Source organism: Hyaena hyaena, unplaced genomic scaffold, assembly GCF_003009895.1.
Source record: "Hyaena hyaena isolate Hyena2069 unplaced genomic scaffold, ASM300989v1 scaffold_64, whole genome shotgun sequence".
Lineage (NCBI taxonomy): Eukaryota > Metazoa > Chordata > Mammalia > Carnivora > Hyaenidae > Hyaena > Hyaena hyaena.
This window is the reverse complement of record NW_024080698.1, coordinates 3,558,332-3,580,780: the sequence shown is the minus strand read 5'-3', so window position 1 is coordinate 3,580,780 and position 22,449 is coordinate 3,558,332. Positions and strand designations below refer to the sequence as shown.

The following is a 22,449-nucleotide window of genomic DNA, read 5'->3' as shown; positions in this document are numbered from 1 at the left end:
TCAGTCCTCAGTTTTTGTCAGCATTCAAGAGTCTCTCATGGTTTGCCTCTCTCCCTTTCCCCCACCATTTCCGCCCTTCTTCTCCCCCTTGTTCCTCCGTCAAGTTCCTCCTAATCCTCCTATACATGCAAACATATGCTGAGCGAAATAAGTCAGGCAGAGAAGGACAGAAGTCCCTCTTTGATTGACCCAACTTGCTGGCTCCTTTAGCCAGTTTCTAGTCTCTACTTCTAGTTCCTATCATTTGGCCTTTAACCCTTTCTATATTTGTCTTATGAGCCTTGGAAAGGCAGAGTGATAAGGGAGAGAGGGTTCTGGACACACACTGACTGGCCTTGTGCAGCTCACATACCACCCAGGGACGTGGCTGGTTAAGTGATCCCCCAGGGTCTGGCCTCATTCCAGCCACCACTTATACACTGCCTCAGTCTGGGTCTGGCTCCAGCATTGAGTCTGCCCCTGCTCATAAACCTACCTCTACCTCTTATCCCTTTTTCTCTCCTCACCCTTCTGGCCATCAGCTGCTCTCCTAACCAAACTGCAAACCTAACTGAGCTGACCTCATCCTTCTTGTAAACTGCAAGCACAGAGCAAAGCCCTCTCTGCTGCTTCCCCTTCCTTCAGCCAGCCTACCTTCCATTTCTGAGTACCTAACATATACAAAGCACTAAGAGCTCTGCTTGTGCTCTCTGCCTGCATCCTCCCTACAACCCACTGAGGTGGGCACTATCATTATCCTTGTTTCTTACCAGGGACCCCTGGCCACTACCCCTGATACCAGACTGGATATACTAGACCTAAATTCTGTTAATTTTATAGGGTTTTAGCCAAGAACTATTCCTGTATTCACTTATAGCTGATATATTTGGGAAGGGAAAGCAATTAACATTGACTTAGTACTTATTGTGGGTGCCAGGTACTGTGGGTAGCACTTTCATCTTTTCATATGCTACCTGACATTTTCATATATTTATTTGCTCATTGCCTATTTCCGTATAAAACATAAGCTTCACTGAAGACAAGTTCATCTTGCTTACCACCATATCCCAGACTGATAGCAGTGCCTGGCATATAAAAGGTACTCAGTAAATATCTGAGGAATGCATTCAAGGGAACATCATCTCATCTACTGATGAGTAGGGAGTATTAGTTCTAAGCCACAGATGAGGAAATTCACAGTAGAGGACTTGCCCAAGTTCATTCAGATGGGCAGTGCTGGGGATGAGCTTCGAACCCTGGTCTCTAGCTCCAAAGCCATTTCTGTCATTCCATACAGCTAAAGAGCACAGGGATGAGAAAGTGTGTTAGTGTATTGTGAACCCCTCACCTGCACCCAGCCTCAGATAGTGTTTGCTAAACTGGCATGATGTTTTAGGACCTGGTGCGGTGTGGTGTTGGGAGAGCTGGCCGAGGGTGTGGGAGCACCCGAACTGCAGAAGTAGCTCTGTCCCTGCAATGGAAAGTAGCCACTCCTGACCTCCTGCCTGCCCCCCACCCAAGGATTCCTTTCCCTGGTTTATGTTCTCACAGCTTTGAAGAGAAGACTCAGAACATGGAAGTAAACCTTTCACCACAGCAGCCTGACTGACCCTGACTCCTTCTAGACACTTATTCTAGTTGCTCTGCATCTGAGAAAGTAGTGGGCCCTTTCCCTGTGGAACCCCTGTATGATACTGAGGAAGCCTTTTGCTTCCTCCTTCATATGTTCCCCATGGAGGTCCCTTAAGTCCCTAAATGAGGGCAAGCAGCATACCTGAGAGACTTTCCCCAGTTCTCTCTTCTCTGAGTCTAACTGCAGCCAGATGACCCTTTCACTACAAATGTCAGCTTGGGGTAGCAAGAAAGGCAAGGATCAGTTCTCCTAACTGCCTGAAGGAGGTTTGGCTGTGCAGGTGACTCACTCCGTGCCTTCTCTATGTCCCCACCCCTTGTATACCTCATATTAGGCTTTACCCATGTGTTTTTGTTTGGAATGGTACAGAAGCCTTCCTCACTCCCATTTTCTTGATTCCTGCCAGGGTATGTCCCTAACTTCAAAGAAGTCCCAAAATGATGGCGGCCAAAGATGTGCTGGGCTGCTGTTGGCAGAGGCCCTGCAGTGTCCATTTGCACCTAGAGATGCCCATCAAAAGACACCTATCAATTCCATTTTAATGAAGACTAATATTACTAGAATTCTTTTCACTTGATTAAGTTAAGACTTCTCTTGCTGTATAATTCTTCTCTGGACATTTAACAAACAAGCAGTAAGCTGGAATCTATGGAATTAAATCCTGAATAGCATCTCAGTGTGTTCTTTCAAGCAGAAAATTCTGCTGAGTATCAGGAATATAGCACTGGCCTTACATATTCAGGTCCTACAAAGTCCGTGAATATTCAAAAAGAAATGGAAATTGAGTGATACATCTTAATGTCCTCAACACAGAACATGAATATTAAATATTAATTTGCTTTTTTGAGAGAATCTGAGGGATAATGCAAAAGAAATAGACTGCATGTGAGGGAAAAGAAGATAGGAACATAAAATATCTAACTAGGAGTTTATAAATTACTATTTGGATAGCCAGTATATTTCTAATTCCAATGATCATCCATATCCCTAGTTATTCATCTTTACATGGTCCACAGACTCTGTGGTGAAACCTAGAGATCTTCTCCCCCAAAAAATGTATGAGTACATTTTGCATATATTCCCAGGAGATTCCAGACTCTCAGAAGTACATGGTAGACTGTAGGTCAAGAATCCTTCCCAACGTGGTGACCCATAGAACAAGAATCCTTCCCAATATGGTGGACCATAGAACAAGAATCCTTGCCAATTCGGTGGACTATAGAACAAGATCCTTCCCAATATGATGCTAGCGGGAGTGTTACTTGGTCCATCCTCTCTGGGAGATATTTGGCAGTATCTATCGAAACATAGACCTTTGGATTGAGTCTACTTTTCAGAATTTATGCTACAGATATGCATATGCAAAACACATTGCATAGTTACTTTTGCAGCATTGTGTATAATAGAAAGACTGAAAACAACCTCAATGTCCATCTCCAGGATACATGGCTAAATAGCCATGTGATGGCATACTAGGCAGCTATAAAAAATGAGGAAGCTCTTTATGATAGTAAGCAATTTCCAAGGCATATTGTTTTATATAAAGGTGCAGGACATACTACATTTTATGTATTTATAAAAGGAAGTAAATAGAAATACATTTCTGCTTGCATAGCAATCTCTGAACAAGATACAAGAAATTGGTAACATATTTTGCCTCTTAGCTAGTGAACAGGAGGTAGGAAGAATTTTCTCTGTATACTCTTTATATCTTTGTAATTTATACCATGTGAATGCATTACTAATCAAAATGAAATAAAAATTAATTTCCAAGGTAGCAATTACATTAAATTTATATAATGGAATATAATGGAGTCATTGTGAATGATGTTTTGGAAGAATATCTCATTACTTGCCATAAAATGCATATATTAGATGAAACAAAGAAAAACACAAAATTGAATTATGACTGAGTTAAATTTTCTTCTTTTTTATGCTTATATGCTTATCTACATTTTCTAAATTGCCTATAGTGCAAACAGTAAAATCAGTAAGTTTATTAAAAAGGAAAAGATCCCTTGTGCGGATGACTTTCAAATCAGAATCTCTAGCCTCCACCTTCCTCAAACACCACCCCCATATTTCTAGGGGCTTCTGGATATCCATGGACTACAGATGCTCAAACTCAGCTTCCTCCATCAGCAACTCCCAAGCTTCCTTCTTCTTTACATTTAAATTTAAATCAGTTACTAACATAATCATTATAAACCAGAAATTAGTAATTGTGATTCCTTTCTCCTTTGGTCCTATCTTCTCCTCACTCTGTCCTCCTCTGCTCCCAAACTGGTCACCACATCCTTTGATGCTACTTCTATTATCTCATTTCTGAGGAGAGTCCTCTCCTCTCCACTTTGGTTTCCTACTTTGGTTTCCCTCACCAGCTCCCATTTAGATTTACTCTTTCCCTTGTACTGTTGAGGCACATTTCTGAAGTACAGGTGAATGGGATCACCTGCCCCACTACAGTCTCTACTGCAGTAAAGCCCACTCATTGTTTACAGTGGTCATCAAGAACCTTTACAATCTTCCTTAACCAAACTTCCCAGTCTCAGCCCAGACATTCTTCCATCATTGCCCCTGCTCTCAGATTGTTTCTCTGGGAAGCCCACATACTTCCACACTTCTATTCCTTCTGCCCAGGATATCAATAATCTCCTCTGTTTAGAAGATTCCTTCCCCTGGAGCACCTGGGTGGCTCAGTTGGTTAAGCATCTGACTTCTACTCAGGTCATGATCTTGCAGTTTGTGAGTTGGAGCCTCCAGCTCAGAGCCTGGAGCCTGCTTCAGATTCTATGTCTCCCTCTCTCTCTGTCCCTACCCAGCTCTCTCTCTCTCTCTGGCTCTCTCTCTCTTTCAAAAATCAACAAACATAAAAAATAATTTAAAAGAAAACTCCTTCTCCTCTTTCCAGACACCGCTCAAATGCCCCCTCCTCAATGGACCATTTCCCAGCCTTCTCTCCTTCTTGTACAGCAGAACTCATCATTCCATTCGCAGACATCTCACTGCACCAACAATCCCACACCCTGTGTCATATTACAGTTAACCATACATGTCCGGCACACCTCCAAAGTGTAAGTGCCCCTAAGGCAGGAGTAAGATATTATTCATCTTTGTAGTCCCAAACCTTTGCACCACACATGGACCATAAGCAAAGCACAATAAATTGCTTTTAAATAGAAAGCATAGTGAAGTTGATTGGAAAATCATTCACAATAAAATTTCACTTTACACATAACTTCTCTGCCATAAATCTAATGCTGTGATAAGATCCAGTTGCTTTCCTATTTAAGCCCCGGACCACTTGATGTAGGATATTTTACAATATTTGCCTAGCACTCTTCAGATGCAAATACCTCACAATGAAGGATAGAAGTTGATACTAATTCACTTCAGCGGTTAATTTACATTGTACTGGCCTGCAAATCCGTATGTTTATTTAATGCCCAGAGCATTAGTCTTTCATTCACAAAGCTCAAAAGAAGATGAACAGACTCCACTAAAACTTTTCAAATATTTTCCAGTCAGGCTAAGCAAAACAAAGAACATTTCACTAGAAAGGCATGCTTTTGTTTAAGTGATTACTAAGTTAAAATTAGGGGTAAAACCAAGGACATTGTGTAGTGACATGTTTAAATTTGGAGCCCCCAAAGGAAAAAAAATAAAAAAGAATCTCCTTACTCTTAGTTTGTAATAAAATATAAACCAGTCCTCAATGGAAGGTGGATATCTCCTTTCATGGGTTTGCTCTCCAGGCCTGCGGGTGTGTGGCACATTAACCAGACAACATTTGCTGTCACATAAATTCTCCTCTGCATTTCATCAGACAAAAGAATTCCTCAGTGTATTTTCTCACCTCAGTTCTGGGTCCCTAAGCCAAGGAACCATCTCTCAACAGCTTTTCAATGGCAGTTGAAAGGGTCCCTCAAACCCATTCTCAGCATTCAAAGGGTACTGGTGAATCCATTTTGTCCCCAACTTTGGTAAGTACCTGATCAGGTCTTCCATCTGTCAAAAGGTAGATTACTTGTGTTTCTTCATCAGCAAAAGCAATTTGCAGAGCATTTAGGGTGTTTGTGGAACTTCCAATCTACAACAGAGAGGGAGGGAGGGAGGAAGGAGAGAGGGACACAGAGAGAGAGAGAGATACCAAGCACATACATGAGTCTCAAAACAAATCTCACAAAGAAGTTATTTTCTGCTTCCAAAAAAAGAAAGAAAAGTACTCATGGAATAGAAGATAAAATTATATTGAGATAATAATTTAAGCCCAGGAATTCCAAGGAGCCAAATCCCTGGGTGTGCCATAAAAGCCTCTATCCAGACAATTCCAGGATGGCTAGAAGCCAGGACTATGGATTTCCTGTCCTGATGACAGAGTTCTTAATGCAACTTTATCTTTGTGTTTCTGTGTGAGGCACTCACTCAGTTACTGTTCATTCGGCTGTCAACACAGCTTATACATACAATCTGAATACAAGCCTGGCAGGACAAACTGGGATTTATTCAAACACAAGCCTGTTAACATCAGCAATCTGGGCTACAGCAAAGAAACTGTTAAGTTTTTAAAACCCCTGCAGTTTCTGACCAAGGATGTAGAGCACTGGAAAGAATGTCACTGCCAGACTTGTAATAAAAAGAAGCCAGACAAACAGCAAGTAAATGCCTTTGGTTATGCTCATTAGAGTGCTTAGGTCACAGGGCAATCAACTCACCCCAAATGTGAGGACAGACAGGCATGTGCAGAGACTGGCGAGATGCAACCACTGGTTTCCGGGGTGAGATGCCACAGACACTAGTAACAAGAAAGTCTCCTATATGGTGGAGAACTGGGGGAGAACAGAGACACAGGGACCCTTCTCTTCCATCTCACCCTCAGAAGAAAAGCCCTAATGTGTGTGTGTGTGTGTATGTGTGTGTGTGTGTGTGTGTGTGTGTGTGTGTATCTCTGTGTGTGGTGGGGGGCGAGGAGGAAGGGCAACAAATAGAGTTACCCTTAGGGTACTGGTGAAAACCTAGGAGAGCTGGGGGAAGCTCTCCAAACCCCCCACTCTTGGAAAAGAAGCAGGGCTAGGCTCCGGGCTCAGAACTACTGACAAAAACACACTCCCTAGACTCTGGGACACCAGCCAGCCTAAGATGAAGGCTCATTCAGAGAATACCCACCCTACCTTCCCCTACCAATATGACTGGCAAGGAACGAGTAAGAGAGTTACAATATGAGGCCCAGTGTGAAGGGAAAATCAAAATCAGAGGGTGGAGCAGACACTGACGAACAAGTCTCTAGCACATCATCCCTCCCTCCAACCCAAACCCCAAGTACCACAAAAATGTGAGGGGCCTGATGCACGTGGTAATGGCAACAAACCTCAAACCTAGCCCAACTCCAGATTAATTTTGCTCCTCTCCCCCCAAAAAGAAAGGTATGCTCATTTCTAGACACAAATAATATTTATCTCAGTCTCTATATGCTATATGTGACATCTAGCTTTCAACAAAACAAAATAAGAAAGCATACTAAAAAGAAATAAACAACATATTACTAAGAGACAAAAACACTCATCAGAAACAAACTCAGATATGACACAGATGTTGAAACTACTTGAAAGAAAATTTAAAATAACTGTGATTAATACACTAAAACTTCTAATGGCAAAGGTGAACAACACTAAAGACCAGATGGGTGATTTCAGCAGAGCAATGGAAACTTTAAGAAATAGTTGAATGGAAATGCTCAAAATCAAAAACACAGTAATGCAGATGAATACAAAGAGCAAAATCAAAACAGAAATGAGCATCAAAGGGCTGTGGGTTAGTATCAAACATTCTGACATGTGCCTAATTGGAAACACAAGAAAGGAAACAGGATACGAGAAATATCTGAAAAAAGGAATGGCTGAGAGTTTTCCAAAAACAATGACAGACACAAACCCAGGGACCCAAGAAGGTCAAGTCAGATAAATGAAATACAGTGCCCTGATACTTCTACCAGGGTGGTGGCAGAGAAGGCCAAGTGGTGAGCCAAGACTTTCATCCCCACTATGCATAACAAGTCCTCCCAGTCCAACAGCATTCACACCCACCCAGCAGTAACGAGGTGCAGCACCTCTCAGAGTTCAAGTGGGGCAGCTGGACTCCAACCTTTATCTCCTCCCCATAGTATGTAGCCTGCTGGGTCAAGCCTCTTTCACTTACCAAAATGTATTTAAGATTTACCCACGTTATTTCATGAATCAAGAGTTTGTTCCTTTTTATTCAGGACTAGTATATCAATGTATGGATGTAAAATTGTTTATCCATTGTTTACCTGTTGAAGGACATCTGTGTGATTTCCCCTTGTGGGTGTTTATAAATAAAGCTGTTATAAATGTTTGCTTACAGGTTTCTGCATGAATATACATCAAGAACTGTTAAGGGTCTGAAATTTTTCCCTTTACTTGCACACTAACATGGATGCTGGCAGAAGAGCCAAAAGTCCTGGGTCACCGACAGGATTTTACTACTCACGTCAATAGCAGTAGGCAGAATGTCAGCTTTTTGGGGGCACCAGTTTCCTGAGTCCCAATTCCCATAGAGTGATGTGAAGAGGGCCAAGTGACACTTGCACACACAGTAGGTTGTGTTAAAGGAGAAGGACCCCGAACTTAGGAAAACTGTATATTCTATAATGGACTGTAAGCATGCTTGTCATTTGCTCTGGAGTTAGATATTATCTTTATATTAGCTAACAAACATGTCACCTTTTGCTCTGAAGAGAGACACTATCTCCCTACATTCTAAGGCAGTTTGCTATATAAACATCCTTGAAAAGACAGACCAGAGGTTCTTGAGATAAGGAAATAGATTATTGATTTGAAATCATTCCCTCTTTTGTAATGTAAGCTTTTAATGCATTAAGTTCCTTTCCAGCACTGTTTGTTAGCTTTACCGCTCAATATTCACATTTTGCTTAATTTTCATTAAATTCTATGAGATTTTAAATTTTATTTGTGGCATTCTTTCTGATCTGTTAATTGTTTAAAGCCTGTTCTTTAATTTCCAAGTGTCCTGAGATTTTCATGTTGTCTTTCTGTCACCGATTTCTAGTTTGATACCACTATGGTCAAGAGACATCTGTATCAATTCTTTTAAGCTTGTTAAGGGTTGTTTTATGACTCAAGATATGTCTCTTTACGTGAATGTCCAATGTTTGTTTGAAAAGAATATATATTCTGTTGTTGGGTGGAGCATCTATTAATTAGATATGGTTAGTTGATGGTATTGTTCCATTCTTCCAAATCCTTGCTGACTGTTCAGTAGTGCTATAACTAAGACTGGGGTACTGAAGGCCCCAACTATCATTGTTGATTTGTCCATTATTCTTCTTGACTCAAAATATTTTTCATGTATTTTGAAGCTTTGTTGTTCAGCGCATACACATTTAGGATTGTTATCTTCTTTTTTGTAATTTATAGTTGACATACAGTGTTATATTAGTTTCAGGTATACAACAAAATACTTGGACAAGTTTATACATAATACTATGCTCACCACAAGTGTAGCTAGAATTGTTATCTTCTTGTTGGATTAATCTTTTATTTTCATGTTAAGTTTCTTGCAGTTCTCTTTGCTTTAAAGTCTACTTTGTGTGATATTAACATAGTTACTCCAGATTAAAAGAAAATTAGTGTTTATATATCTTTTCCATTCTTTCGCTTTTCATCCTCAACCTATGTCGTTATTTTTGAATTGACTTTCTTACAGACCACACAGAGTTGGATCATGTCTTTGTCTATTCTCTAATCTCTGTCATGTAATTGTTATATTAGATCATTTACATGTAGTTACTAACATTTAATTAAGCTTCCTATTTTTGTTTTTTTGTGTAATTCCTCTGTTTCTCATTTATCTTATTTTTCCTTGCATTGCTATGGATTATTTGAACATTTTTTTAATGTTCTATTGTGATTATTTGTGATATTTTTTAATGTATTGTCTTATGTAGTTTTCTTCATGGTTGCTCTAGGCATTTTCTTATGTATATGTGTTACTTATCACAGCCTAATGATATTTATGATTTACCACTTCAAGTTAAGTATAAAAACTATCCTTCCACTTAGGTCCCTTTACTGTAGCCACTTAAAAACTATATTGTCTGAAATATTTCCTCTATGAGAGAGAGAGAGAGAGAGAGAGATGGTGTTAAACTTTGCCTTGAACTGGGGTGGCCTGGGTAGCTCAGTCACTTAAGCGTCCAACTTTGGCTCAGGTCATGATCTCACAGTTGTGGGTTCGAGCCCCCGTGTCGGGCTCTGTGCTGACATCTCAGAGCCTGGAGCCTGTTTTGGATTCTGTGTCTCCCTCTCTCTGCTCATGCTGTCTCTTTCTCTCTCTCAGAAATAAATAAAAACATTAAAAAAAATTAAAAACAAAACAAAACTTTTCCTTGAACTATAAACATCATTAAATCAACTTGTGAGGTTAGAGATTTTCTCCTATGTTTACTTCTATATTCACCCATTCCACTGTTCCTCCTTCATTTCTGAAGGTCCAAGCTTTCTTCCTATTTGGAGAGTTCCCATTAGCCATTCTTTGTAGCCAAGCAACAAATTATCTTCATTTTCCTTCTCCTTCAACCCTGAAGGATATTTTCACCAGATAGATGATTCATGGCTTACAGTTCTTTTCTTCCAGCACTTGAAAAATGCTGTGCCACCTCCTTCTGGTCTCATAGTTTCAGGTGAGAGACTGCTGTCATTTGAATCGGTGTTCCTTTATAGCTTATGCGTTATTTCTCTTAGGCTGTTTTTAGGGTCTTTCTTTGTCTTTACTTTTCAAAAGATTAAATATAATGTGTCGTGGTGTAGATTTCTTTGGTTTTACCCTGTCTGGGGTTTGCTTAGATTCTTGAATTGTAGTTTTTATGTTTTCCACCAAATTTGGGGAGTTTTTAGCCATTACTTTTTAAAATACTTTTTCTGTCCCACACTCTCCTATCCTTTCTAGAATTATTATGGCATGAATATTACATCTTTTTTTACTGTCCCAGAGATCTCTGAGGCTCTGCTGGTACTGGCATCAGCTGTTTGCTCTTCTCATTCAAATGTGGATTTTTTGGATCATTGGTATGATGACTGATTTTTATGTCCTGGACAATTTGGTTACTATGTTAGGAGACTATTCCCGTTTAAATGTAATTTAGAAGACAGTCACCCTGTTCAGGTGTAGTATGTTTATTTTAGCCTACCTTTGTGGGCTTTAGTTCCAATAACAATTTAATTTTCTACTCCTGCAATCTTATTTTGGTCTGCTTGGTGTCTCTTGTACGGCTGGGTTTCCCACTCAGCTCCTATCTGGTGCTATCTGTAGGAAGCCTCGCAAAGCCATCTTTTTGGGGTGCCTATTGGTGCTAGGTGACCTGTGGTATAGGAACAGAAGCTGCTGAACCTGAATTTGCTTATGCCACTGAGTTGAGAGCAGAAAGACACAAGGCTTTACCTTTGCTGCTGTTGGAGGATTGGACTTCTCATTGGTGCCCCAGTTGTGAAGCTGGGACAGTCAGGGACTTTGCTGTTGCTGGCTGGTCACACCACCTACAGGTGACATGGGTTTAGAAATGCCTAGGACTTCGCTGCTGCCACTGCAGCAGTTGTATGGGACCACCTGCCAGTACCCCACGTGTGGACTGCAGTCTGAGACAGCCTGGGATATTGCTACTGTCACTGCCGCTAAAAGATCAGACTACTCACACATGCCAGAATGTTGTGGCATAGAAGCTGGGTGGCTGAGGACTTGACTGCTGCCATTATTTCTGGTGGATAAGACTGCCCCCCAGGCTTGGGTTGTATAACTAGGCAGCTGGAGTTTTGCTGCTTCTGCTGCTGCTGGCAGACTGGACCACTTGACAGGATCTAAGTTGTAAGTCAGGGTGAGGCAGGCATGGCTTTACTCCTGCCACTGCTTCCAATGAACTAGACTACATGCCAGGGCTTGGGTTTTGGAAACAGTTTGGTTGTCTAGTCCACTAGATCTTTGGTGGGCCTGCCTTTTCCCAGTCCTTCAGTCAGAGAGGTGGAAATACATGGATTTATCAAAATCCATAGATCTATACACCAAAAAGAGTGCTTTTGCTCTGTGCAAATTAAAATACAATTCAATTAGGATGAGGGAGGAAGCCAACATATTAATAATGAATGATATAACTACACTAAGGTAGCTGAGTAAAAAAGTACGTGACTTTAAGAACTTTAGGTAACAGTGTTTTGACCGGATAGTGTAAGGCTAGAGAAAAAACTATGTGTAAAGACTATACTCCAGTTGATAAATGTTTTTCTCAGAGTATGGATTAGAAATTCTGAAACTATACATATACTAGGACTGAACAAATAACTAAATACAACAAGGATCATGAAAATCAAATCAGGTTTTTCATGGTCAAAGAAGTTACAAATAAGGAAATACACTCATTACAAATAATTCCTGTGGCTCTGGGTTGGAGTAAGTGTTATTAGTATGAGCCCCTGGTTTTATTTTTTTTTTATGTATTTATTTTTGAGAGAGAGAAAGCACGTGTGCAAGAATGTGTGCAAGCAGGGGAGGGGCAGAGAGAGAGGGAGAGAGAATCCCAAGCAGGCTCCACATACAGCATGGAGCCCAACACGGGGCTCGATCTCATGACCATGAGATCATGACCTTGGCCAATATCAAGAGTCAGATGCTTAACCAACCAAGCCACCCAGGCATCCCTTATTTTTCTTTTTTAAAGAAAATATAAATACATAGATATAGGAATATAGGTGTTTATGGATTGATGGGCTAGTATACATATGTATCCCATCTCTGTCCACTGAGAGAACCTAGCAGCAGTGAGTCCAGAAGCAGCAATAAGCATACGTAAGTGCCCAGATTTTGGTTTCCAAATACCACTTTCTAATAAAAGAAAAAAGAGTTCTTTGGAGAAGTGTGAACTCCGGGAATGAGGTGGGAAAGTATAAGATGATCATGAAACATCTATAGTGGCAGAAAATAAGCAAGTATTCAAGAAAAAAAAAATAGATGTATATGTGAAGAAGACAGGGGGCAACCTGAAAGAGTTACCAATGACCAGAGTGGGATCAAGCTTAGTAACAAAATAAATAATAGTATTGACTTATTACTGAAAGAGTAAACAAATATCCATGAGTCCATAATGAAATAAATATATGACCGAATGAATAAATAAAATGGGGAAAGGAGAAGCTCTTCATTACAGAAGAATTCTAACACATAAATGTGAAAGGAATAGAGGAAATAGAAAGTCACCATAAGAACATCACAGTAATAACTGCTGTAGAGAAGATCCACCATTGAATGCTAAAATTAGTGGGTAAAAGTTTAAGACACAAAGGATATGCACATAGCCTCAAAGTACCTCCTCCAAAACATGTATTATCTATAAAAAGAAGAGGCACCTGGGTGGCTCCGTTGGTTAAGCGTCCAGCTTCGGCTCAGGTCACGATCTCACAGTTTGTGAGTTTGAGTCCCGCGTCAGGCTCTGTGCTGACAGCTTGGAGCCTGGAGCCTGCTTTGGATTCTGTGTCTCCCTCTCTCTCTGCCTCTGCCACTTCCCCCACTTGTGTTCTTCTCTCTTTCTCAAAAATAAATTTTAAAAAATGGGGTGCCTGGGTGGCTCAGTCAGTTATGTGGCCAACTTCAGCTCAGGTCATGATCTCACAGTTCATGGGTTTAAGCACCACATCGGGCTCTGTGCTGACAACTCTGAGCCTGGAGCCTGCTTCAGATTCTGTGCCTCCCTCTCTCTCTGTTCCCCCCCTGCTCATTCATTCTCTTTCTCTCTCTGTCTCTGTCACTCTCTCTCCAAAATAAATAAAGATTGAAAAAGAAATTTTAAAGTAACCTTACAGGGGAGACACCTATCAGATGCCACCTTACCCAAGAGATCAAAATTAAGACCACTAGTAGCAAGGCATATCATCATAATGTGCTGTTCAACATGATGCACTGAGAAGGACACATCACCTCTGTGGTACTCTAACCCCAATCTAACCATCAGAAAACATCAGATAAAACCAGATTGAAGGACAGTCTATAAAACACCTGATCAAAAGGTCATGCAAAACAAGGCATCACTGAGGATGTGTGATGCAAACTGGAAGAGACTGAGAAGACACTCCAACTAACCATAATGTGGGGGCACAAGTGAAACAGGTGAAGGGGATTAAGAGGTACAAACTACCAGTTATCAAATAATTAAGTCATGGGGATGAAAAGTACAGCAGAGGGAATATAGTCAATAATATTATAATAGTATTGTATGGTGACAGGTGGTGACTATATTTATTGTGCAGAGCACTGAGTAGAGAATTGTCGAATCACTATATTGTACACCGGAAACTCATATAAAACTGTATATCAACTATATTTCAATAATAAATAAATAAAAATTTTAAGAAATGAATGCAATATGGGGCCCTGGATTGGGTAGGAAGACTAATAAACCCTGAATGAAGTCTGTAATTTAGTTAATAATGGCATTGTGATTTTCTTAGTTTTTGGTTTTGTTTTGCTTTAAATAGATTTTTTTTTTTAGTTTTTGTTTTAAATAGGCTCTAACTCAGGGCACCTGGGTGGCTCAGTTGCTTGAGTTCCACTCAGGTCAATCTCCTGGTTCATCAGTTCAAGCCTGTCAGGCTCTGTGCTGACAGCTCAGAGCCTGGAGCTTGTTTCGGATTCTGTGTCTCCCTCTCTCTCTGCCCCTCCCTTGATTCTGCATGCACATGCTCTCTCTCTCTCTCTCTCTCTCTCTCTTAGGCTCTAAGCCTAATGGGGCTCAAACTCAGGACCCTAATGTCAAGAGTCACATACTTTACTGACCGAGCCAACCAGGCACGCCTGTGATTTTCTTAGTTTTGACAATTGAACCAGGTTCATGTCAGATGCTAATATTAGGGGAAACTAAAGGTAATACAGGCACCCTCTGTACTATCTGTGCAACTCTTTCATAAGTCCAAAATGATTTCAAATTAAAAAGTGAAAAAAAAAAACCACCAAAACCCTGCTTCAGCATTTGGGCAGGAGAAACATAGCTCAGATGGTAAACAGTACAGCTCTTCTCTCCAGGCCCCATCTCAATACTCTTGTTGACAAGTCCACTGTTCAGGGAATGTTGCAAAGATCTTAGAAAAGCTAGAAGAAAGCCAGATGGGGAGTCATGGAAAAGATGGTCAGGAGTTGGTGCCTCTTCTGTACCTGCTAGCTCCCTGCTTCCCCAGCAGCCTTGGGCCAGGCCCTGCCCCCAACTACTGGGCAGACTTGGCCCCAGCTTGTGCTCCTCTGACCTCAGGACTGGCGAGGCCTGCTTGGGGAACTACTGCTCCAAAACCAGCACAAAGCAGTTTCAGAACGCAGTAGTGGTATCCTGAATTTACGGAGTTGATTCCTGAGCCAAACAGTCAAAAGAATATAGAGAAATTTGGTCTTCCTGAAAATGAATTTTGCACATTCAGCAAGCAAGAGAGCCTCAGTGGAGATTTCTGAAGATAAGAGAATTATCCTTTACAAAGAATGATTTGAGTTATATTTTTAGCCATTCAGATGGCTGGTTCAATTCATTAGTAATTTCTATATAAAGCAGCACCTGTTAGTGCTTTTATCTAATGAGACTGCATATGTGATCTCTTGTTATGACAAACTCTAAATAAGTGGGCTCTGAATTAACAATCACCTATAGTCCGTAAAAGGAGGGAACACATATCTCAAGTAACTTCACTTGCTAATCCTGGAAATTTATCAAGTTGAGTGTGACTTGAACATTGTTTCCCAGGATAAGGTGGCCAGTTAGATCAAGAACTTATAGGCCTCATAATTTCTTACAGAACATATTTCTTCCTTCTCCCATTTTTAAAAAACCAGCCCCAAGGGAACTCTGGTATATCCCAATGACAGTATATCTGGCATATCCCGATATTCAAGGGGCTCTGCTAAAGTCCAGTTGTGGCTTCTTGTCAAATCTGGGACACTCATGCACTGAACTATTTAAAGATGTTTATGATCTACATTTGACTTTTTGAGAAGAGCCCTTAGTTTCAATTTTAGTGTATCGCAAATATCTGGAATGCTGTGTGGTTCTGGAAAAAGAACTTTTTAAAAACTTAAGGTAAACTCATGATAAGAGAAAACCCAAAGAAAGCAAATTCCTGGGGCACCTGGGTGGCTCAGTCAGTTAAGCGTCTGACTTTGGCTAAGGTCACGATCTCACGGTTCGTGGGTTTGAGCCCCGTGTCAGGCTTTGTGTTGACAGCCAGCTCAGAGCCTGGAGCCTGTTTCTGATTCTGGGTCTCCCTCTCTCTCTGACCCTCCCCTGCTCACGCTCGCGCGCTCTCTCTCTCTGTCTCCCTCTCTCGCTCTCTCTCTCTCTGTCTCAGAAATTTAAAGAAACAAACAAACATTAAAACAAAAAAAGAAAGGAAATTCCTCTCCAGTAGTCTAAGTGCCAAGAGCAGTTCTCCAATGAAAGGCAGGCCTGAAGAAGTGATTTCTCCTTCTCACTGTATCCTGCCTCCACACTCTCCCTGCTTGCTTTCAGTCCTAACCACTCACACTGTACTAGTTCATCAACTAGTTCATTACTTTTGAACAAAGTCAACTGTTAAAAATAGCTGCCATATACCATTTGAAACAATAATGAGGTTTCAAGAGGATCAAATCTGAATGTTTGAGTACAAAAAAATTAAATTTTGACATTTGTCTTCATAAAAGGGTGCGATCTGAGCCAAGGGCAGATCTTAAAATGGTATGCTGTGAACAAAAGCATATCTAAATGCTAAGACAGGGACTCATGAGCTTGGATTCATGTGACCATTGTCAACAAAACTGTGTGAAACCCCTGTTGTCTTGGGGCTCAGAACCCTTTTCTCAAGAATTTCCATGGCATGAATTAATTTAGCAGGTGATCAAGTCAGGCTTCTTCCCCCAGACCCAGCCTCCATCTTTCTTACCTTGATGTCTCTAACCCAAGACTGAGCCATTTGCAAACTATCTTCATTGATTTCAACAAGTTTTTCCCGCCAAGCAACTGCTTGTGCGTCAAACTGCACAAAATTGAATTTCCTTTTATGCTTCAGCTGTTCCTGTAAGAGAAAATTATTATTTAACCAAAACACCACTCAGATGTAAGAAAAGGTTAGGCGAGGTCACAGTTTGATAAATTTTAATCACTATGAAATCTCTTTTCAGCTCTGGAAGCTAAAAATTATATTCAAAAAAGAAAATCTTTTCAGAAAATATTTAAATAACATTTATACATAGTTTGGATATTACACTTTTACAAATGTATATATGTATGAATATATTACATATATCACATATACGCATATGTTTTTATATATAATATGACCTTAAATGTTGTCTTTAACACTGACATTAATGGTATACCGCATACACACACTAAATGCAATCTGTTTAAAGTAAAGAAGTCCAAAATGCCATCATCATTTTGGGCATCATCTTTTCGTTGAGGCGGGTATTTGGTTACACATTTTTTTATTTGCCTTCCACCAACCCACATTTCTCCAGTAGAGGTTTGTCAAATTAAAACCTGTATTTTGTATTTGTCAACACTGCTCACAATTATTTTCTGTGGTAACACAACAATATTCATTTGTGACAGTACCAGGATATCCATTCTAGGATTAGGAAGTAGAAGCAGTCTGCTTCAGGTCACACAACTCAGAGACAGCACAGGTAGAATAAGAATTGGACACTCCTAACCATCAGCCTACACTCCTCCCACACGTTAGTTCTGGGCCCAGTGCACGCAATAACCCTAATAAACACTAGAAATTAAAATAAAAATGCCAAGCTAAAGAGCATCTGGAAAACAATGAAGATGTGTGCACACCATAGATTTCAGGATAGAGAAAACCTAAAGCAATGGACACTGAAACCATGTGTTACAGAAAGGACCACCCCCCCCCCCCCCTCAACGATAAGGATCTGCTTGCAAAGGAGAACCAGCAAAAGACAGCTTTTATCTGAAGTGGGCTCCCTGTGGATGCCTGAGTGCAGACCTCACCTGTGCACCTTGCAGAACCAATGCAGGTGAAAGCTGCTGAAGATGCATTCATGACACAAAGGCCCCCAAATCCATGCACCTGACAGCTCCATCTAACCTGTATCAACTGGATGATCTTGTCCTTCACCAAGTCCAGTTTGCTCTTCATTGAATGAGATGTATCAATGAGGACGTAGACACAATCATCACGTACTTTTCCAAAGAGGATTTGACTTCCATCCTGTAGCCACTTAATCCTAGGCAGGAAATAGGTTGAAAGTGAATTTTTTTTTTTTTAAACGTTTTATTTATTTCTAGGAGACAGAGAGAGACAGTGTGAGCAGGGGAGGGTCAGAGAGAGAGGGAGTCACAGACTGAAACAAGCTCCAGGCTCTGAGCTGGCAGTCAGCACAGAGCCCGACGCGGGGCTCGAACCCACGAACCGCGAGATCATGACCCAAGCGAAAGTTGGACGCTTAACCGACTAAGCCACCCAGGCGCCCCGAAAGTGAATTTTTATTGCCTGTGGCAATGATAGATCTCCCTAAGAACTCAATAATAATACATCTACAGAGGCCAAGCCGTACTATGTTGTTTATGCACAATCTTCTGTGAGTGAATTGCTCACTTGGAGGGTTTTCTGTGGAAAATCCCACATTTGGGCTGGCTCCCTCATCACCCCCACCTCCACTATCCATCATCAATCCAAGTAAAACAGAAGTAGGAAAATCAATAGGACAGAAAAATAAATCCAATACTGAGTTCCAAAGCCAAAAGTAAATTACTTCCTGTCATCTGATAGTTTCAATCTGTCAGTGACTTTAGACCATTTGTTCTTTTAAGCCTGCTGACTGCAGTCAAGCTAGTAATGCCAGCACATTCCTGAGGCTTCAGTGAAGCTTATGGACAATATCAAGCAACCTCAGATCTCTATAATAATTAAGCATCAAGCAGTTAGTTGGAGAAGGACTGCTTCTGTGACTGGGACTTAGGCTCCCATAACAGGATGTAAATTAAGTTCAAGGCAAGACCTGGGGTAAAGGGTAAGCAGAGGAAAAACATCCTTGAAACTTCGAGTTCAGAGTTCACCAAGGCCTAGTCAACTACAATTTGTAAGGCAAAATATTGATGAAGAGATTGGTGCATAGAAGCAGAGAAGGTAGGTAAGGATAGAGAGAGAGAGAGAAAAGAGGAGAAAGAATATATTCTGGCCATCTGCAGAGAGTGCCCTAAAGATTTTGGCTAAGGAAGGGCACCTGGGTGGCTCAGTCAGTTAAGTATCCAACTTTGGCTCAGGTCATGATCTCATGGTTCTTGAGTTTGAGGCCCACATTGGGCTCTGTGCTGACAGCTCAGACCCTGGAGCCTGCTTTGGATTCTGTGTTTCCCTCTTTCTCTGCCCCTCCCCTGCTCTCTCTCTCTCTCTCCCTCTCTCAAATAAATAAACATTTAAAAAAAGGATTTTGGATAAGTAATAATGAGGGCATGCATGTGAAGAAACTACTAAAGCCAAGGAACAAATCACCATAAAGGAGTAACTAGATCAGCACATCAGAGCTTACCCAGGGCTAGTTCATCTATCTTCCAAACAGCCAGAGTGGGAAAGCCTCCTTAATACACAGGATATCAAGTAGAGTCTTCATAAGGGTATTACCTAAGTAGTAGAACCAAATTAGCCCTGGACTAAAGGCTGCTTGGACCTATGTTAACATAACTTAAAAGCAAGTCCCAGAGGGGTGCCTGGGTGGCTCAGTCGGTTAAGCGTCTGACTTCAGCTCAGGTCATGATCTCATGGTTCGCGGGTTCGAGCCCCGTGTCGGGCTCTGTGCTGACAGCTATCTCAGAGCCTGGAGCCTGTTTCGGATTCTGTGTCTCCCTCTCTCTCTGACCCTCCCCTGTTCAAGCTGTCTCTCTCTCTCAGAAATAAATAAATTAATTAATTAAAAAAAAAAGCAAGTCCCAGAGGGATCCAAGTGATTTCAAGAAACATAACTGCATCATTGAACATGTATTTTAAAAATACAGCACCCAACAATGTAAAATTCAAAATGTCTGCATTCCAGTAAAAAATTACCAGGCATACAAAGAAGCAGGAAAATATGACCCACAACCAGAAAAAAAAAACAGATCAACAGAAACAGACCCTAAAATGATACAAATAGAATTAGCAGAAAAAGATGTTACACAGCTATTATAAACATAATCCATATTTTCAACAAGGAAAAGTATAAGCAAACTGAGGACAGAAATAGAAAATATAAAAGGGAATTTATAGAGATGCACAATAACCAAAATGAAAAATATACTACATGGTATTAATAGACATCAGACACTAACAGAAGAAAAGATCACAGAACATTAAGAAAGACACTGCAAAAGGAAGCAATTTAAAATGAAAACAATAGGGGAGCCTGGGAGGCTCGGTCTGTTAAGCATCCAACTTGGGCTCAGGTCATGATCTCATGGCTCATAGATTTCAAGTTCTGAATGGGGCTCTGTACTGACAGCTCAGAGCCTGGGAGCCTGCTTTGGATTGTATGTCTTCCTCTCTCTCTGTCCCTCCCCTGCTCACACTCTCTCAAAATTAAAACATTTAAAAAATAAAGAAAAATAATAAAATGAAAACAGAGAAACGGCCTAAAAAATAGAGAATAAGCAACCCATGGAACAATGTGAAGGAGTCTAACATATGTGTAGAAACTAAGAAAAAGGAGAAAAGGGAAACAGAAAAAATATTTGGAGAAATATGGCCAAATGTTTCCAATTTTGATAAAACAACATACCCATATATACAATAAGCTCGAAGAACCTAAACAGAAGAAAAATGCAAAAAAAGGAAACCACCAACACACATCATAATATAATTTGAAATCCAATGATAAAGAAAAAAGTCTTAAAAGCATCCAGAGGCAACATCAAAATAATAGAAGACTTTTCATCATAAATGTAGCAAGCCAAAAGATAATAGAGAAAGATTTTTAAAGTACTGAAATATTAAAGTGTAAACCTATAATTCTATGTAAAGCAAAACAAAAAACCTTCCAAAAACAAAAGAAAATTAAAGAGTTTTACAGACTAAAACAGCTGAGGTAATTCATTACCAACAGACCTACACTGAGATAAATACAAAAGAATAAAGAGGTGTAGAAATATCAAATATGTGGATAAATACAAAATACATTAACTCTCATTTTAAATCTATTTATACAACAATTGATTATTCATAATGTATTATGGGTTTATAGCATATGTGGAAATACAGAGTAGGGCAATAATAGGGGTCCCTGGATGGCTCAGTCAGTTGAGCATCTAACTCTTGATCTCAGTTCAGGTCTTGATCTCAGGATTGTGAGTTCAGGCCCTGTACTGGACTCTGCACCGGGCATGAAGCCTACTAAAAAAAAAAAAAAAAATGGAGGACAACAATAGAAAAGAAGGAAGGGGGAATGGAAGTTGTAAGATTTTTATGATATGGATGAAATAAAATATTATTTGAAGGTAGATTTGAAGGTAAGTTAAAGATGTATACTGTAAATGCTAATGCTGTTGCACACACAACAAAATAAAGAGGTAGAGTTTATAAGCCAATAGTATAAATAAAATGGAATCATAAAAAACATTCCACAAAAGATGACAGAAAAATAATAAAAAGGGAACAAAGAACAGGTGAGAAAAAAACAAATAGCAAGATCTCAATTTAAATCCAACCAAATAAATAATCACATTACACAGAAATTATCTTAAGACTCCAGTTAAAAGGTAGAGATTAGAAATGACTATTATTAAAATGACAAGAGACAACAAGGGTCAGAGAAGATGTGCAGGAAAGAGAGCCCTTGTGGCACTGTTGGTGGGACTGTAAATTGGTGCAGCTACTATAGAAAACATTATGGAGTTTCCTCAAAAATTGAAAATAGGACTACCATACATTCTAGAAATTCTGCTTTCAGGTATTCATCCAAAAAAGAAAACACTAACTTGAAAAGATATATGCAGCCCCATGTTCATGACAGCATTATTTATGATAGCCAAGATACGGAAAAAAAACAAGTGTCTATCGACAGATGAATGGATAAAGAAATTGTGGTATGCATATAGATGTATATAGATATATATCTATATATATATGTATACATACACACATAGATAGATAGATAGATAGATATAGATAGATAGATAGATAGATATAGATAGATAGATATACACACACACAGTGGAATATCGTGCAGCCATTAAAAGAATGAAATATTGCCATTTTCAATAACATGGATGGATCTTGAAGCATTCCACTAAGTGAGGTAAGTCAGAGAAAGACAAATACCATATCATCTCTCTAATATGTGGAATCTATAAGAAAAACAAAAAGAAGTTCATAGATACAGAGAACAAGCAGATTGGTGACTCCAAGAGGCAGTGTGGGGAAAATGGGTGAAGAGTATCAAAAAGAAACAAACCAAAACCAAACCAAAACAAACCAAATCAAAACAAAACCCAACCAGAGGTTGGGGAGGGGATATATGGAAGATTTTAGGATCATTTTGTCTCTAGTATTTAAAATTTTTGTGATAATGTATGCTGGATAGGTCTTTTTACTCATTTTCTAGATATTCCTTGAACTTTCTTTCAGTCTGGAAACACATCTTTCAGTTCCAAATTTTTTTCTTGTGAGATTCTCCCTTCATTTTATGTATGTCTATAAGCTATCTATTTGTATGTACACCTGTATGTTAACATCAACCACAGGATGCTTGTGTTGCTTTCTGAGAGACTGCCTTCATCTTCCAGCTCTCTCATTGAGTTATTTATT

The 22,449-nt window shown here is 40.0% G+C and overlaps 1 protein-coding gene across 1 annotated transcript in view; it reads right to left on the bottom strand.

The window, feature by feature from the left end:
• VWA3B (von Willebrand factor A domain containing 3B) overlaps nt 1-22,449 on the bottom strand; it is a 201,203-nt gene that overhangs the window by 84,325 nt on the left and 94,429 nt on the right. Inside the window, exons 11-13 of the mRNA XM_039232442.1 lie at nt 17,761-17,899; nt 16,588-16,719; nt 5,604-5,702 (exon numbers count right to left, since the gene is read on the bottom strand). Of these exons, the coding sequence (XP_039088373.1) occupies nt 5,604-5,702; nt 16,588-16,719; nt 17,761-17,899 (370 nt within the window). The remainder of the gene's footprint in view (nt 1-5,603; nt 5,703-16,587; nt 16,720-17,760; nt 17,900-22,449) is intronic.